This window comes from Vulpes lagopus, chromosome 23, assembly GCF_018345385.1.
Source record: "Vulpes lagopus strain Blue_001 chromosome 23, ASM1834538v1, whole genome shotgun sequence".
Lineage (NCBI taxonomy): Eukaryota > Metazoa > Chordata > Mammalia > Carnivora > Canidae > Vulpes > Vulpes lagopus.
The window spans coordinates 12,004,095-12,023,024 of NC_054846.1; the positions used below are offsets into that span (position 1 = coordinate 12,004,095).

At 36.1% G+C, this 18,930-nt stretch overlaps 1 protein-coding gene across 1 annotated transcript; it reads right to left on the bottom strand.

The window, feature by feature from the left end:
• Positions 1 to 10,631: 10,631 nt before the first annotated feature.
• On the bottom strand, positions 10,632 to 18,447 carry FGB (fibrinogen beta chain). Its single transcript, XM_041739138.1, has 9 exons — positions 18,305 to 18,447; positions 18,064 to 18,084; positions 15,503 to 15,694; positions 14,835 to 15,018; positions 13,666 to 13,893; positions 12,810 to 12,923; positions 12,320 to 12,445; positions 11,810 to 12,095; positions 10,632 to 11,034 (listed from the first exon to the last, which is right to left on the bottom strand). The coding sequence occupies exons 1-9, from the start codon at positions 18,407 to 18,409 to the stop codon at positions 10,803 to 10,805; spliced, it is 1,488 nt and encodes a 495-aa protein (XP_041595072.1). The 5' UTR covers positions 18,410 to 18,447; the 3' UTR covers positions 10,632 to 10,802.
• Between the last annotated feature and the right edge of the window lie 483 nt (positions 18,448 to 18,930).

Consider the following 18,930-nt stretch of genomic DNA (forward strand, 5'->3'; position numbering starts at 1 on the left):
GGAACTCTGGGTTTTCAAGTTTCTCTAAGGGTACACCAAGGAATGCCAGGAAGAAGAAACTCGATGGATGCTCCCCTCTTTAACCCTTAAGGGTGTTCTTTTGAGCCCTCCTCTCCTCACACCACTCGAAGTCATAGGGCCACTGTAAAGAAAAGAGTTATTGCATCCATTTTGCTTAAATGGGTTGAAACCAATATTTTAAGTGACAAATCACTGAATTGAACAATAGCTGGCCTTGGTAGAGGGATTTAGAGACCAAGAAATACATCCATCACTTCTGTTAGCAAGCAAGTCCAGGAAGGCAGGAGAAGCGTTCTTTCCTAATAGAAACAGAGATCTATTCTTTATGCTTTTCGTGAAGACCATAATGCACATTTAATTTTTTCCCCAGAGGCTAACGAGTCTCTTTCAAAAACACATGGCATGAAAAAAATGCATTTAAAATCCTTTAAACGTTTTTTAAGTATTCAAAAAACACTACTACTGTTAATGAATTCATAAATTCAGTGTATTTACACTGGTCAGTATTTTATTTGATGTATGTCACATCTTTGATCTTGGCAGCCTCGGCTCCTGCCCCCTCATTTTAAACTTATATTCTTTCTAGAGGACTACTTGCCATTTGCACTTGAAAATGTATTAAAATACTCCAAGCACACTGGGCTCCCGGTACATTGCTCTCCTTTGCATAGTCTTTACTCCAGTTTAACTACATCCTTTATCCTAAAAGAGGAAGAAAGAAGGAAAGAAAGAGGAAGCAAGCAGGCAATCTAAGGATAGGGGCCAGAGCCTGGGGAGCAGATGGACGATGGACATAAGGGCTTGCAAATGAGTCACAAAGGAAACCCCAGCATTCTTGCAATCCTTATGTGCAATGAAAAATCCTTAATACAAATACACCTCCAAATCTCTGAATAATTGGATAAGAACTTCTTTAGAATTAAAAAAAGTTTCATTTATTTCAGACCTGGGAATTCCATGTTGATCCTATGCCTGCCTCATTTACTCACACATATGCCTCCACGGAATTTGAGTTGGCAGTAGGAAGTATTTTATTTTCCGGAGTGTCGCACTATTATGGACAGTCAGGTCCCCAAATGAAAGTGATTCTGAATGTGAAAGGCCATTCGTTTCTCATTTATTTTGAAGACTTTGAGTTTATTGGCAAAAAATGGGTAACCCCTTTTAATCTAATAAACCAAAGCCAATATTCACAGAATTGTGATCATTAGAGATATACTTTAGTTGTGAGAAAAGACACCAGACATCTGTTTTCCATTTTACCTTTAACCTATCGCTCCATTTCCCTTCTTCCTGAAATTAAATATTAATGTAGCTTCTCTCTCATTCACAATGGAAGCCAACTTTAACTTGGTTTTCACTTGGTTACCACTCTCTTAAAATTTCTCGTTTTAAAGTCAACGGGAACTTCATAGTTTTGGGGGGTTTGTTTGTTGTTTTGAAGATCTTATTTATTTATTCATGAGACACACAGAGAGAGGCAGAGACATAGGCAGAGGGAGAAGCAGGCTCCCTGTGGGGAGCCCTTTGGGGGACTCAGTTGGAGGATCCTGGGATGATGATCCCAGCCAATGGCAGCTGCTCAACCGCTGAGCCACCCAGGCAACCAGAACTTCATAGTTCTAAAATTAATGCCCTACACTCAAGCTGCCCTGTGTGTGACATCTTTTAAACATCTGCTGTTTTTGTTCCCACCCTACCTCTTCAATCTGCATTTTTCTCTTGGTTTTTGGTATACCATTCTCATTTGTCTCATGGTCTTTTTGAGCGGCAATTCCTTCTTAACCCACCCCTTAAATGTAGGAGTTTCTCCTTACAGTAACATTAGCGCTCGCTTTAATCAGTTGGGATTAGGTTTAATGCATGTGGCTTAAATAAGACAGAAACTTCTTTCTTGTTCACAAAAAAATGTATAGTAATATCTCCCCTTTGTGTCTTCAGGAAGCCATCATCCTAATAAAAGGGTTTCATCTTCAAGTTTACCTCATGTCCTGTCAAACACCATGTTCTGTGGCAATCTGGAAGATAGAGGGAAGACAGAGGGAAATGGAGTATCTTCTTTCTTTTAAGGAACTTTCCAAAATGTTCCATACAGCACTTTTACTTATGTCGTACCAGCCACGGCTTAGTCACATGGACATACCTAGTTTCAAGAGAGGCTGAGACACCTTGACGATACAAGACTACTACAAGGCTATCCTAATTTTAATTAGGATTCTATTAAAAAGGAGAATACATGTTGAGGTAGGCAATTAGCAGTCTTAACCAGACCATCCCTTCTTGCTCTGTAAGTGAAGTATTTTCTCTTTGGTTGATTTGACAATCACCATAGCTTCCATCAGGAGGTTGGTGGTGGCCTAATTTAAAACTTTGGTCCTGGCCCCTGCGTGCTGGGAAAGGGCTAGGCCCGCACCTCATGGACCCTGTGGAGGCCCCAGCCCCCTTCCAAATCCCCTGCTCCCTGATGCCACTGCTGCCTCAATAAATCTGCTCATTTGCAAAAAAAAAAAAAAAAGAAAAAAAGTTGGTGCTCAGTGGTTGAGCACCTGCCTTTGACTCTGGTCCTGATCCCAGGGTCATGGGGTTGACTCCTACATTGGGCTCCCCACAGAGGGGCTGCTTTTCTCTCTACCTGTGTCTCTGCCTCTTTCTGTATCTCTCATTAATAAACAAACAAACAAATAAATAAAATCTTAAAAAAAATGTCTCACCTACTCCAGGATTCTACAAAAGAGTCTTTAAACAATTTCTTCAAATATTTTTATTGTTTTATTCTTTTGCCTTTAAATATTTAATTAACCTAGAATTTATTTTAATATGTTATGAAGAATGTGTACTTTTGTTTTCTTCTAGATGGATAGACAGTTTTGCTGGGACCAGCAAGTAAAGTATTCTTTGCTGGTGGAATAAAAATGCCAATTTTGTCAAATAAAACAAATCTATACATAAACTCTCTCCTGTGCTTACATCACTTTGCTCATCTTTAAAGTATAACTTTTCAGTGAACAAGTCTCCCTTTTACCGCCCCCCCCCCCACTTTTTTTTTAGGCCAAACATTTTTTTTTCCTTTCAGTTTGTACTTCTTTTGTTTGTTCTAGGGGCTTCAGAAATGTCTTTCTTAATTTTTAATTAGCTGCTTTTTTAGGCGTGAGTCATCTTTCTTTTTCCTACACCTCGACCTCATGTGGAATAAGTGAGTCATCTTTTAATTATTAATTTTCAAGTATTTAATTACATAATATCCTTTTTTTTTTTACTAATTACATGCTTTTATATATATTTTTAAGATTGTATTTATTTATTTGAGAAAGAGAGAGCAAGAGCGAGCCAGCAGGAGTGAGGTGACAAGCAGAGGGAGAAGCAGGCTCCGCTGCTGAGCAGGACCCCCACGTGGGGCTCCATCCCAGGAGCCCGGGATCATGACCTGAGCCAAAGGTAGATGCCCAACACTGAGCCACCCAGGTGTCCCTTCTTATTTCATGCTTTTAGAAACAAATTCTACTTGCTAAATATTAATATTGTCCTCACTCACAAGTTCTTGTTTTTGTGTGTGTTTACCTATATATCTTTACCTGTCCTTCTGTTTAGAAGCCTTCCCTAAAATAATAGATGAATTCTGAAATTCAAATTTATTTTAAATTTACTTTTTGTTTTATTGTAGTCTCCCATTTAACTGTTTTTCCTGTTGTTCTTTCACTTCTAAATTGCATTTCTTAATTAATTTAGAAGGTGTTGTTATAAATAATGAACTTTTAAAAAACTGCTTCTATTTTACATTTTCCTTTAACATTTTTTGTTTGTTTGTTTCTTCTTTCCTGAACTTCTGCTGACTTCCTCATGATGCTTTTCTCCTCTGACCCCATGCCTTCTTCCTCTGCAAGCTTTATTTAGGTTATACATTTCAACAGAACCCCTAGGTGAATGAATGAATAGATAAATGAAGGAGTCAAATGGACATGAACCTGAAGGTTTTGCCAGGAAAGCACATGGATTTTAGATATTCCTTCCAGTGAGGAAAATGCTGAATTTGGGCTTTTGATCCTAAGTAAGGAATGGAATAAATGTCCAACTGTGTTTTAATTTTACATCTAGATGATGGGTCTCTGGCAGTTAGCCTGTAGCTGTCCTTCATGTTTCCTTCAGCATGCTATGGTACGTGAAGAAGATGGATTAATTAATTGCTCTTTTCTTAATTGCAATTACTGTGTTTTATTTCTACCATTTCACACAAGGTCTGGTACAAAGTAATTACCCAATAAAATGTTTGTGAATTAACGAATCGAAGTGTTAAATGGAACTGTAAAGGTCATCCATTTCAACTCCCTCCTACTAAATGCACAAATCCCTTCTATTTCTGTTGATGTCATATTTAATCTTTTATTAAAAGAGATTATTCACATTTTGGTTCATGTGTTCTGTTTAAGTATTTGCTTTCAGATTCTGGAAACCCTTTAGAATAAAGTATTACATTTCCAGGAAAAATTTTTAGAATACTTTTGATCAGTGGTTACTAGAGTTTCTTTAAAGGTAAGAACATTTTATAAATTGATTTATCTAGTGAGAAAATAGCAGCTTAGGGAGGTTAAATCATGTGATGATAAGGAGCACACCAGGGGATGAGGCTCACAACAGTATTCTTATAGGCTCAAACCCTATACATTCCACACATCATTTATTATGAGTTCTCGGATGAAATACTGTAGTTTTAGATAAATGTAATAATACAGTTGACCCTCAAACAACACAGGTTTGGACTAAGTAGATCTACTTATATGCAGATATTTTACAGTACTGTAAATATATTTTCTTTTTGTTATGATTATCTTCATAATAGTTTCTTCAGCTTATTTTATGGTTAATAATAGTGTATAACACACATACCAACTATGTGCTAATTGACTATTTATGTTATTGTTAAGGCTTTTGGTTAGCAGTAGGCTATTAGTAATTAAGTTTTGGCGGAGTCGAAAGTTAAACTTGGATTTTCTGTTCTGTGGGAATCTGAGCTCCTTATCTCTGTATTGTTCAAGAGTCAACTGTATTACACATACCATTTAATTGTAATTATTTTCCCAGTATTATTGTTGCCCTAATTACATTCTGTCATGGATTCTCCTTTCAACCAATAAAATACATTTTCAATATAGTTAGTAGACATTAGGGAGGTAGCTGGTGAATCAGAACAAGACCCATCCAGGTAACTTCACTAACCTCAAGTCATACCTAGAAAAGCCTGAAAGAAAATGATACTATATTAATGTAAGTACATGTGGAAGGTGAGAATCATAAGCTAAATATTTTTTATACTTGCGTAAAGTAGTACAACATTTACTATTTGCTGTAACAGCTTGAGAAGTAACAAAATTCAGATTTTGGTAGTGATGGATATTATAAAAGTTGCCTGTAGGTAACAAAATTTTCACAGAAACCATTTTGGGGATATATATTGTATCTATTTGCTCATTATTAATTCATCTATATCCTCTTTTTAATTGAACTTCAAGTACTTTGTAAATCTCATTTATGGAGAAAAACCCTGAATTAATTGTGGGTGGGGATGGCAAGGGCCTTAAACATCACAGAAGGCAGTACTATGGTGAGGGATTTGTACCTGGGGAAGAGAATGTCCTCCATTTCCACATAGTAAAAGCAACACTTCCCAACCATAGAGGCAAGAAAATTTAAGTTAACATTCCAGGTTTAAGCTAAGAAATACTCAGTTACTAGACAATGGTCTCCCTATTCATCACCTCATTGCTGAAGGTGCTATGTGCTCGTTGCAACATAGCATTCTGAAAAATATTTGCTAAATCCACCTTTGATTCTGTCTACAATAGGTCTATGACCTCAAGGTTGCAGGCCTGCATAAGCTCTTACAAAACTACTTAAAAGTATCTCCTTTGGAGAGATAAAGCAAGTGTAGCAAACAATTAGTGAATCTAGGTGAAGGACATAGAGGTATTCATTAAACTATTCTGGCAATTTCTCTGTAAGACCAGAATTTTTCAAAATAAAAAATTGTTGAGAAAATGAATATAATTCAGTCAAAAAAAAAAACAAAATAAAAAACTTATCACCTAGTGGTCACAGCTTGGCTGGGAGGAGAGAAAGGGTATAATGTTTAATATTGATTCCAGTCAAGACTATTTGCATAAGCATATGACTCTTTGAGTCTAACTATTTAGGAAATAAAATATTTGAATAAATGGGGGGTAATATCCTATTCGTGATTGCTATCCTACACATGTAAAAAATGGTTAAGAATTCATATAAAAGATTATTTAAAAAAAGATTATTTATGCTGATAGAAAATTAGCATTAGGGTAAAGATATGAAAAGTAACTCTCAAAAGAAGATAGACAAATGGTCATTAAACATTTTAAAAATCTCTTACTCTCACTGGTAATTAAGATATTAAAATTAAAGCAATTGTCAAGATTTTAATTACAGTATTCAGCATTATTGAGGGAGAAGAGAAATAAAACAAACACCTGTAATTCTACCTGCCAAAGGTAAATTGATACCATTTTTCTTGAGAGTTATTTGGCAATATATGTATTTTAAAAACTTCAGAACACCAATCCCTTTATTTCCCCCAGATATTCTGCTTCTAAAAATTTACTCTGGAAAAAGTAGATAACAATATATATTATATATAATACCAATTATATACATATAGAAAGTTTATGTAGAAGGATGCTAATTTCAGTATTATCTTTATTAGAAAAAATTCAGAAAAATCTAAATTTTAAGTGACAGGGGCTTGCTTAAAAATTAGAGTATAGTCACATGATGGAAAATTGTAGAGCCATTAAAAAGAATTTCCAGAAAATAACATTAAAGAAGAACATTAAACATATTGAGTAACGCGGAACATTTTCCATGACACAATGTGAAAAATTCAAATGCTAAAACATGTACAGAATCACATGAAAAACATAAACTAGGGCAGTAACTCTCTTCCTGTTAGTTATAAGCGGTTCTACTTTTCCTATATTTCCCAAAATGTCCATTTTGGCTCACAACAGTATTCCAGGTACACATTATTTGTGTACTACTTCAATAACTTAAAGCCCCAATTACTGTTAAAATAAACAGAAATTATTCTGTTTGCTAGTTTAGTTGTAATTATGCACCAACATATTGCGCCTTAGTGCTGAGTTGAGCAACAGTAAAAGTTCAAGCAGGGAGCATCAAGCCACGTGGCCCAGTTGTGGGGTGGGGGTGGAATTCAGAAATCAATTTCACCTCAACAGACAAACAGTAGGTAGCATTTTTAGGTTGTTTCTACACTGAAAAAAACGAAGAGTTCAACCGTGAGAATCACTTGAGTTGAGAGATCACAGAGCAGAAACAATGGTTCCAGCTTTTGGAGACTGTGCTGTTTAAACCAAAGTCAAGTTTTATTTTTTATTTTTTTATTTTTATTTTTTTTCCAAGTCAAGTTTTAAACATTCAATCATTTTGAAGATGATCACTTGCCCTAAATATTGCCTCGTGGTCACCATTTGAGTGAAAGAAAGGCTCCATGGGAAGGATGGGAGTCTCAGGTAAATGCAGATGTCAGTTATTCTAAAATCTAGTCAGGGATCAGTCTCTTGGAGACATTTATTTAAAAATGCAGATTCCAAGGCTTTTTCCATTTTGAGTCTCTGATGTAATAAACCTGGGTTGATACCAGGATATCCATATTGTAAATGAGCTCTGCAGGTTTAGATGGTCAGGGTACATGATGCCTGGTGTGTAATGGTCAAACAACATCAGCTAAGCTACTGCAGTTGGTGGTGTGTCCCATCACCTACCTTTTCTGGCCCATGTGGAAAAATCTGTGTTCAGTTTACAAGATTTTAATTACAGCATTCAGGATTATTGAGGGAAAAGAAAAATAAACACCTGTAATTCTGTCTGCCAAAGGTAAATTTTTACCATTTTTCTTGAGAGTTATTTGGTAATATATATATTTTAAAACCTTCAGAACACCAACACTGGTGTTGGTTTTCCAACATTGGTTAGCTGTTTTCTTTTTTTACTTTTGTTTTTTTAAGATTTTATTTATTTATTCATGAGAGACACAGAGAGGGAGGCAGAGACATAGTCAGAGGGAGAAGCAGGCTGTGAGACTTGATCCCAGGACCCTGGGATCATGACCTGAACCAAAGGCAGACGCTCAACCTCTGAGCCACCCAGGCATCCCTACTTTCCTTAGTTCCTAAATGCAGAGGAACTGGAAATTTACATCCCAAGTATATATATCTTCCTAGCTTTTTTACATACTTTGTCTTTTTTTTTCAAGATTTTATTTATTTATTCATGAGAGACACAGAGACAGAGGCAAAGACTCAGGCAGAGGGAAAAGCAGGGTCCTGTCAGGGACCCCAATGTGCTACTAGATCTCAGGACCCAGGATCACCCCCTGGGCCGAAGGCAGATGCTCAATCATGGAGCCACCTAGGCGTCCCATCACTCTTATTCCTAGAATAAAATATGTTATGGTTCTCCTGCTGCAGTGTGGGATTAATAATTCCCAACTAATCTTTTTATTATCTTCATAAAAGTCACGAGTTAATCTTTTCTGAAACTGTTTTATGTATCCTAATTTGGGGACACTACTTTTATATTGTATTCAAATTTGTGATGCTTGAATGGACAAAATGAGATACATACTATTTCTTACCAAATGATAACTTAAGAAGGCTTACTTCTTTCTAGATAGACTTAGATATTACACATCATCCAGGTATGGTCTCTGTGTTCCTGCTATTTGCACATTAACTAAGAATTGACTATCAGGGATCCCTGGGTGGCGCAGTGGTTTGGCGCCTGCCTTTGCCCCAGGGCGCGATCCTGGAGACCCAGGATCGAATCCCACGTCGGGCTCCCGGTGCATGGAGCCTGCTTCTCCTTCTGCCTGTCTCTGCCTCTCTCTCTCTCTCTGTGTGTGACTATCATAAATAAAAAAAAAAAAAAAAAAAGAATTGCCTATCAGCTTGTCTACTTTAACTGTTTTTTTGTTGTTTTCTGTGGCTTTCCTTGAAGCTTTATTAGATCTTCTGTGAGTTCCTAAGGGTTTGAGCAAAGGTCTAAGGGATAATTCCTTCGGATTGGGCTCCTGCCACCTTCCCATCCTTGATCCAGTGGGCTTTTGCTATACTTGGTCTTGCTGTAAAAGTTCTACTTTTAACTATTTTCAGTATTAAGTTTCTGTGACTTCATTGGAAAATGGGTTCTATACAGAAGAAGGAGGGGAGCTATCCCAGCCCTTGATAATCATTGGATTTAGTCATCCAATATTTATGAATTTATAAAAATCATGTTTTCTGACAGGCTGATGATTCTGGAATCAAAGGTGTGTAGGAGTTCACCACTAGTAAAGGAGAAAGGTATGTAAAACATAAAAATTGGAGTTAAAGTGAGGCTTAAAAATGAATAATAATTTGTCAGATAGCATTGGGGGAAAGAGGCTATTAACAATGGAAGCATCATATAAAAGGGCCTGACATTCTCTGGGATGGTGGAAAATTCACTGTGACAAGAACGTAGATGTGTAGTAAAGGGGGCAGGAGACGGTGCTGGGACCAAGCAGCAAATCATTTTCACTCCTGGTCAAGGAATTTGTATTATAGCATTTAGTTTAACAAAAGCTACATTAAGCAGGAGGTAACTTGGTCAGAATGTCCTGTTTTTAGGACCATATATGTGATGGTAGAGTAACAGAGTATAGGTAAGGGTGAGACAGAGTTTATGGGAGGGAAAACAGGTAAAAGTTGAAGTTAGATTTGATGAGGAATGAAGATGGTGACAGCATTTGTGATAGAAATTAATAGCCTCTGCCTAGATGCAAAGGTAAGTGGACGAGCTTCAAGTAAGTTTCCATGAAAATCAGTGGCAGTGATGCTGCATTGGGGAAGGAGAAACTAGGGGTATGGGGTTGCCCAGGGCAGTTGGAGTCAAATGATGGAAGAATGGAAGATAAAGGAAGTATTGAATTGATATACTTATTTCTTGGGGAGAAGTTGCAAGAAAAGAAAGCCTATTTTTACTTTAGTTCTGATGTTACCACGTGAAAAACAAAGATCTAATTGAGGTCAATAGGCCTAAATTCCAGGGACAATAGGCAACAGCTGTTTCCTACCCCACTATTCCTCCCAAAATACAAATGATGAAGACCGGACCCTGGTTGTCCTATTGGGATGTCTGATCCCAAAATCTTGCAAAATGGCAGAGTAGTGGTTTTTCCATGGTGCAGAGTGAGATTTTGAATCTTCCTATGTTCAATGACAGTTTATTATCTATTTAAAGTTGTGATTGTTTCTGTTTTCTTACAAGTTCAAAGCCTAACTCATTGGTTATGTGGATTGCAAAATAAGAATACATTAATTTATCGTAACAGAGACTGGTTTAATTAATAAATCTTTTTGAAAGTTTTTTCATGTGTGACAGATCTTAAGTAATTAGTCTTTAAAGTGGACTTCTGAACAAGGACAGAGAACTCCTCTTCCTAATTTGAAACTTTCTACAATCAACTGAAATTGAAATTACAAACACTCTTCACAATTATCGTTTGAGTTAGTTCTTGATCAGATTTTATAAATGAAGAATACAAAAGAAACTCATGTGCCATTTTTAATGTCATTTAGCCTAAATACTTTTCCCAAAAAGTCACACTCACAATTCTTTGATAGTTTTAGGGGGATACAATGTGTGAAAGAATATTCCAATGACATAATATATAAAAACATTGTTACATATAGAAGAATAAAAATAATCTATGTTTTTGGGGGTTATTGCCGTGGGAAGAAGGGTCTGATCTTCATAGACATCTTCTTCATTGAATACCAGGACCCCTTCCAGTTCATCCATACCACTCCATCGTCTGTGCCATGTTTTGCCATGTCCCAGCTGTAATGTCCACCCCAGTAGTATCTGCCATTTGGATTGGCTGCATGACATCTATTATACCACCATCCACCACCATCTTCTCTAGCACACTGTTTTTTGGGATCTGCAGTTATCCTGAAAGGAAATGTTTGGGATTATTAGAACTGCAGTGCTATTGAGTTATTCTTTGTGAAGCACCTGCAGAAGAGTGCTGTGTGCAGTACGGGTTCTATAAGTAAAGTCAAACTAACACACAAAAGGCCTTCTCTACCCTATAGCAAGAAAGAGATGGGTTCAACTACATTTGTTTCTTTAGACTGACATATCAGTTTTCAGCTACACTAGTAGAACCCTGGAAAACAAAATGAAGGTTCCAACGTACACGTTGGAATATACAGATATAGAAATTTATCTAAATGCTCATTACTCAGAAGGCAATTGTGCTGTAGTTTGAGGTCTACCTTTTATCATTCTTTTTTTTATTTTGAGAGTTTCTTATTTATTCATGAGAGACAGAGATAGAGAAGTGGAGACATAAAGGCAGAAGGAGAACCAGGCACCATGCAGGGAGTCCGAAGTGGGGACTCGATCCTGGGACTCTGGGATCACCCCCTGAGCCAAAGTCAGACACTCAACCACTTAGCCACCCAGGCATCCCCACCTTTGATTATTCTATGACCTTGGGTAAATTACTTTGTCTCTCTAAACTTCATCTGTCAAGTGAGAATAATAATGACAACCTTATAGCAGAAATGGTTTAGAGTGACATATGAAGAGCTCAGTATGGTGGCTAAGGCCCAGGAAGCACCAAAGAAATGATTGTCATTAATAACATGAGCTATCATTAATAGCTCCAATCACAGCATTTGTGGTGGCTTTTAAAGCAGAGGGGGGAAGACACCATACATACCAGCCATCATTGTCTCTGTCGTACGTGCTGAAATACATGCCATTGTGAATGGTCATGGTTTGGTTCTCTCCAAACAGTTGAGAAGCTCCTTCTATGAGGGCATTGCCAGCTGTTCCCTTATATTTGCTCACTGAGAGTTGGTATTTGTTGGCCTCATTCTGCATAGTGAATCCTCCATAGAGGGCCTTCACCTTGTCGCCTTTCCAGTCCTCCATTTCAATCAAAAGTTCCGTGGGTCCCATGTTGGTAAGCTGGCTAATTTTATCATTCCCAAGCCAATATTCACCTATAGGAAATATAAAATATAAAATCTCACCAAAAATAACACCTTTGGAAATTAAAAACTGCCTTTCTTCCCTTATCTTTGGTTTTCACGTTCTTTTTGTAAACTCCTCCTATCCTCCTAAAACTCCTAAAAATAGACTCCCAACACTGTGTTTTCTAAGCAGAAATTAAAAAAAAAAAAAAACTTTTCAACAGGATGTTTTATTTTGTACTCCCAGTTTTTACCTGGTAGACCACAGTATTTTTTCCCATCGGCACTGGTTGCAATATTTCCAAATCCTTGTTTATATGGATCCCACGTCCTGCCAAAGTCAACGCTACCATCTTGACGGTTCTGAATCACTGTCCATCCTTTGGTTGAAAGAAACAAACATGCCACATATTAACCAATAACAAATAATCTCACTTTGAGGAGAATGTCTCAATTCCTCACCTATTTAATTTACTTTATGCTCACCTATATTTAGTGCTTCAAAATGGATACAATAAAGAAATAAATATGAAAGGAAAACTTAAAATCTTTGGAGACTACAGGCACTTTTTTATCTTACTCCAAATTGTGAATCATAGATATTTTACAACCTTTAGAATATCAGGTTAAGTTCCAAATCAAATGGCTCATTGTGAGTTATGTTAAAGCTAGGTCTTATTTCTCGGTGTTTTATGGTATCAAAATCATTACAGCATAATAGGTCAACCACTACCCAACACTTACCTCCACTGTCTGTGGTCATATCACAGTATACTCTGTATGGTGTGATAGAACTGTGAGGCTGAATGAGATACATTTCAGATGTTTCACCTCCATTTCTAATAATTTCCTCACATTCTGCAAACATAAAATAACATATTGTATTCAGGGAACTACAACATAATTCCTTGGTCTTTAGTCATCAATTTTATAAGATAACTGATTACACAGGTTACTGAGGAATATTTTATTTTTGACATTTGAGAATGAATTATAGAAACTGAATTATCTTTTTACAAAACCAAACTCAGTTTTCAGCTCTATTACCCAAGGGGATGAAATAAGCCCTTCTCCAACCTTTATGTCCTAGGATATACATAACTTGCCAGAACACATGGAATGGGGAAACTCCTACACACACCTATCCAAGCAAGCATGTGCATTAGCCAGGTGGAGCTACCACCATGGTTACACTACATCCTGTTCATCAAAAACTGGCAAATAGGGATCCCTGGGTGGCGCAGCGGTTTGGCGCCTGCCTTTGGCCCAGGGCACGATCCTGGAGACCTGGGATCGAATCCCACGTTGGGCTCCCGGTGCATGGAGCCTGCTTCTCCCTCTGCCTATGTTTCTGCCTCCCTCTCTCTGTGTGTGTGTGACTATCATAAATAAATAAGAATTAAAAGAAAAAAAGACAAAAAAAAAAAAACTGGCAAATACATTTGGCTAAGTCCGAACACGGCATACTAGGGATATCTTCATGGTGTTGCTCTAATGTCATTAGGATTGGTTAGGGAAGAGCCACTAAGCGTTTTGAAGTTCTATTTTTAGAGAGGATCTATTTTGGAACCCTCTGGAAATATGTTTATTAACTAGTTACCTTTGCCAGACACCACAGGAATATTGCAACTGACTGTGCATGGAGTGCGGCAGTATTCCATCTGAGCTGAGACATCAGATTCTAATTTTTGTATTTTGCTTCTCAAGTTTTCCAGGATTGCACGGAGCACACGAAGGTTAGTTGGAATGTTGCTGGTCACAGTCTCCTCTATATATAAATGGTGCTTTTCCAGCTCTGAGGAATACTCATTTATTGCATTTTCATTATCTGGAAAAAAAGAAATCACATAGGAATGGTAAACATTTTCTCCCAATAAAAAAACTAGGAGTACTCAAACATATAGTTGTGATTTTGATTTGCTGAGAATAATCTAATAGACACAGAACTAGTCAGGCAATCATGATATGTAATTGTACTTAGAGGAAATTATTTGTCCTGTGACATACACAAATTAACATAAAGACTAACTATTACACTAGTAATTTACTTAGGAGTAAGCTAAAACTTATGCCTAATAAAAAATACAATAGGTTCTTTATTTCTCTGGTGAGGAGAAGAGGAGAAAGCAGTGTTTAGGCCTTCCATCTTTGAAGTTCAACATTGTGTGGATTGGATACGCTTGAGTTATTTATCCATCTCACATAAGTACTCTAGAGGTTTGAAATTTATAAGAGGGTTGTCATGATACCTTTGAAAAATGTCCTGAACTGGATAAACTACTCACTGGGATGCCTACAACAGGCTTACTCACTAGCTGATTCCTAACCATCCAGCCAACAGCATACAACATTCAGATCTCAGAGTTTAAAGGTTTGGTAGTGCTAACTGCAATACAATTGAGTGCATCATAGATTACCCTCTTATATTCAAAACCTGAAGTATGAAATTTATAAATACTAAATTTGACTCTGAATATTGTCTTCTGATTCACAAATTTCTTATAGAATGAAAATAAGAACTCATGGTGAAATTTGTTCTCGTAGAAAATGATTCTAGCTAAGAAGAAGTGCTGAACGGAGCCTACATGGCAAGCTGTGGGTAAAGGAGGTTAAGTGAGAAGCTTAGAGTAATCAGGCTCATACTAAGAGCAGTGGGAGCTATTTGGACTCATCTAGAAATGTTGGACTTCCCAGAATCATGCATGCCCACAGCAGTCCAAGCAGTTCCAATTTTATAGGAGTATCAAAGATACAATACAGGATATCTACCTCTTATTTGCTTCTGCCTGTTTTTCCACATGTCTTTTAGCAGAGTTATATACTGAAAGGTGCTAGAAGAGGACTGGGACACAGACTCCACATTATTATTTAATTCATCTATACTTTTTCTGATTGGCCTCTCCTGTTTTACCAAAGTATCTTGCAACTGACATCCTGTAGGACATAACACTCCCTGCAAACAAAGAAGATAGCAGGCATTAGATAAAGGATTCAGATTATGAGTATTTGTGGAAACAGCACACAGTGAAAATTCAACGATATCATTAGCCATTATATTAACTTGTAATTTAATTTTCTGTATGTCTGTCCCGAAAATCTAGAGTTCCCGTCATATTCCTATGAAGATTAAAATTAGTCCTTACCATAAAATAAATATAACTAGACTATGAAAATTTTATCATCTGACCAAATGAGATGGGCAAAATACAAAGCTAAAAACAATATGCATGTGTCCTAATTTACTATCTTGGGATCATACTAAAGAAGACTAAGGAACCTTTAACCCAAGGCCCAATATGTTTTATAATTATTTCCAAAATAAAGGAACAAAATAATGATGATGATGTGGGTCAAGGCAACATTGGGAAGCCATGATGAGACCCACGGGACTCTCTGCATGGGAGACCCATCACGACAAGAAACATCAGTGCACTCACCAGATCTGGGTCAGCATGAAGACAGCCCCCAGCATCAGGGGCTTTTCTTTCTAATTTCTTTTGGCTGGCTACTGGTTTGACTGGACGAGCTCGATAGCCACCTCCACTGATGGGAGGGGGAGCAGGTCTCAGGCTGGGAGCCTCTTCCCTCTTCTTGTCAAGGGGCCGATGACCACGGGCATCCACAGTGGACTTCAGAGAAAGAAATAAAATGGGAAGTGTTATCATAGATATGACATGTAACTGTTCCAATACACTCAATTCATCATTTAGGTTATTGCATGATTAATGGTTTGCTTCTGGTCTATCAGCTGGCTAGTCTTTGTTGGTAAATAGGCTGCTTATGCATCTTCAGGAACGAGAGAAAGAAAAACTGTGTGAAAAGCTATTGCACCTGAGGGTGTTTTTAAAAACAAGCCTTCAATTAAAGCTGCATCAGATTATGAATAGTAATGACCTCAGATTCCTAATCAGATTCCTGATACATGGAATATACAAAATAGTAAGGCTTCCACACTGTCAGAAGGAATAAATATTGTCAAACTATCTGGATTACTAAATCCCTGTAATCATTGTTCATTATTTTCCCACATTCAGTTTTTATGAATTGATTAAATTGCCTAACTCCTATATAATAATATTTAAGAAGCAATGCAGATTTATTAAAAGTGAAATTTACTTGGGATTTATTTGTAATAAGACAATCTTTGACTCTAGCACATTTGAAGAGGAACAAGGTATTCTGGAGTCAGATGGTTTGGGTTCAAATCTCGACCCTACCACTTACTAGCTACAAAATCTTGGGCAAGTTATTGTATCTGTGCTCCAGTTTCCTTATGTAAAATAGGGATAATAATAGTAACTCCTGTATAAGATGATTGTAAGGATTAAATGGCATTTCATATGATACCATCCAAAGAGCACATGACACATAGGAAGTACTCTTTATTTCTATTGCAATAGCATATGATGGATACTATAGTTTAAATGGCTTCTCCACTAATTTCAATATTATTTTGTATCCACAAAATTATTTCTTAAGCCATTCTCTTGAAATTTCCTACATGATTTCTTTATCAAACACCATAATTTTCCCATATTTAAAATAATTCTCAAGGTTTATGGTTAAAATTATTTGCTAACTTAAAAATATTAGATTCAAAGATAATGATGTGGAAAATACACAATGCAGTGTAAAAGTGTTAGCTGGGATTAACTATATTGTCATGTGGTCTTTGTCAGCAATTACACTTTTAGGGGCTTAATTACAATAACAATGACTAGATTTGAAGCAGAGGCTAAACTCTGCAGCTATTTTGTGAGCCTAGAAGTCATGCAATGACTCTATTTTGAATTTTACTGTCATTTATTCATTAAGCTAAAATAATATTTAACATTTAGTGAGAATATGGTAGGCTTTAAACCCAGACAAGTTGTCTCCAGATTCCACCCTGCTTAATCACTACAGTATTGGGGTAAGTGCTATGGGAATAAAAATAATAATATGTGAGGAGTTGGGGAAAATGTACATATTTCATGTGGTCCTGGTCTGTCCTACCAGGAATTTTATGAAATGTGATTCACTTGTTTGTTGCAAATCAAATTATAATAGAAGAAAAATATTTCCTTTCTATTTCAGAGTGCCATTAGTGAGGTAGCATTGACGGTCTAGCATTACTACACATGGGAGATTAAAAATATTTAAAGAAATTATATGGATATTTAGGTTCGTGAAGATCATTTAGTGAAATAATTGAACTAGAAAATCCATTTGGGAGCCTAATCTAGTAAACTATCTCTGAAAGGATTAGCTTGTGAGTAGAAATGTTAAAGTGCTTAGCCAAGTATTTACCAAAGTTTACTCTTACACACTCTTTACATTTTTCTTACCTAATGCAATTAATCAGACAACTATCTTTTTATCTGTGTGATTTGATAATTAAAACAATTTAGATTTCCCTTCAAATTCACCAAATGATCAGAACAAATCACTTCCTTTAAGTATTATTGTGTACTCTTATTTCCAGTGTGACGGACTATGTTATATATGAGAAATTTGCTCATGATTCGTTTAAGAATAAAATAAAAAATTTTAAGTATTTATCTCCCTCAATGCATTTCTGTATTTTTGTTGTCTTCAAACCCACAGAAATAAATCAGCAAAAATAGTAGTTGAGGAAAAACTGTTCTACAAATGAATAAATTATACTGAACTATGTTTCATACCCACTAATAATAACAATAAATATTACTTATGATTTAGATTTTCTCACTTGAAAAAATCCAATTATTTCATTTTCTATCACTGCACTTGGTCTATTCTGTTTTTAGATTAGTTTATAATTTTCACTCATAGGTCACCAATATATTTCAGGAGCTATATATTACTTTCCTTCACCGAACAATAATCTACCATAGCTTTTTTCTTTTAAAATACTGCTTTTTCATTACTTTATAGTCTGCAAAACTCTCATATTTGTCCTTATAGTTGCAATAACATATTGCTAGAACTAAATCAAAATCACAGTACTCAGGATAACAAGTGAGAAAAACTATCTTACCACAATTCTCTCTTCTTCATCCTGGGAAAATAAAGGTAAAGAAACAAAAAACAAGACATTATTATTTGGTTTTTATGTAAGAAATACTATGTAACATTCTTTAAATAAAATGGGCCCCTGAGATTGACATTCAGCTTCATAACTAAAATCAATGTTAATTTCATTAAAATATTCACATGATTACATTGTTATTTTTTATATTATAGTATTAGTAATAATATAAAAATTAAAAAATAGTCACCGTATCGTCATAATACTGAGCTTGTGACTTAACAATAAAAACACACAATAGTAGCAGTAATAGATTCTTCATGCTTTTAAAATTTTTGAAGTTCCAGGAAACCATCCTTTGCCGGTGGACTTTACTGAGATCTTCAATCCTATATATAGCTGAGTCCTTTGTGAGGTATCACTTTAGCAAAGGTTACCTTTCTTAGTTAATATTTAATGTTTTGGTTCACTTGTTGGCTGAACCATTTTATCACTTAAGCAACATCTTCCCAGCAAGACTTATTTACTTGTCATACAGCTATTCTCTGTAGGCTGAATTTAGAAACACCAGAGTTCTTCAATTCATTTAATTGGACAATATGATGGAAAACTTGGACATTTCTCAAAGAGATGTGTATCACCTTTCCTGTAAATTAATGCAGATATTGCACAGGCTCACAAAGAATGTGTGAGGAAATAAATATTTTTCATCTAAACACAAAAATCTGGACCTACTCACAAGAAATCCACCAAAACTGAGTTCACTAAAAGTATAGCACAACTGTTTATACCTTGAGGCAATCAGGTAATTAAATTTCAAGAGGCCAATAAATTAAGAATAGTATTATATCATCATGTGTTTATCTTTTCTTTTAG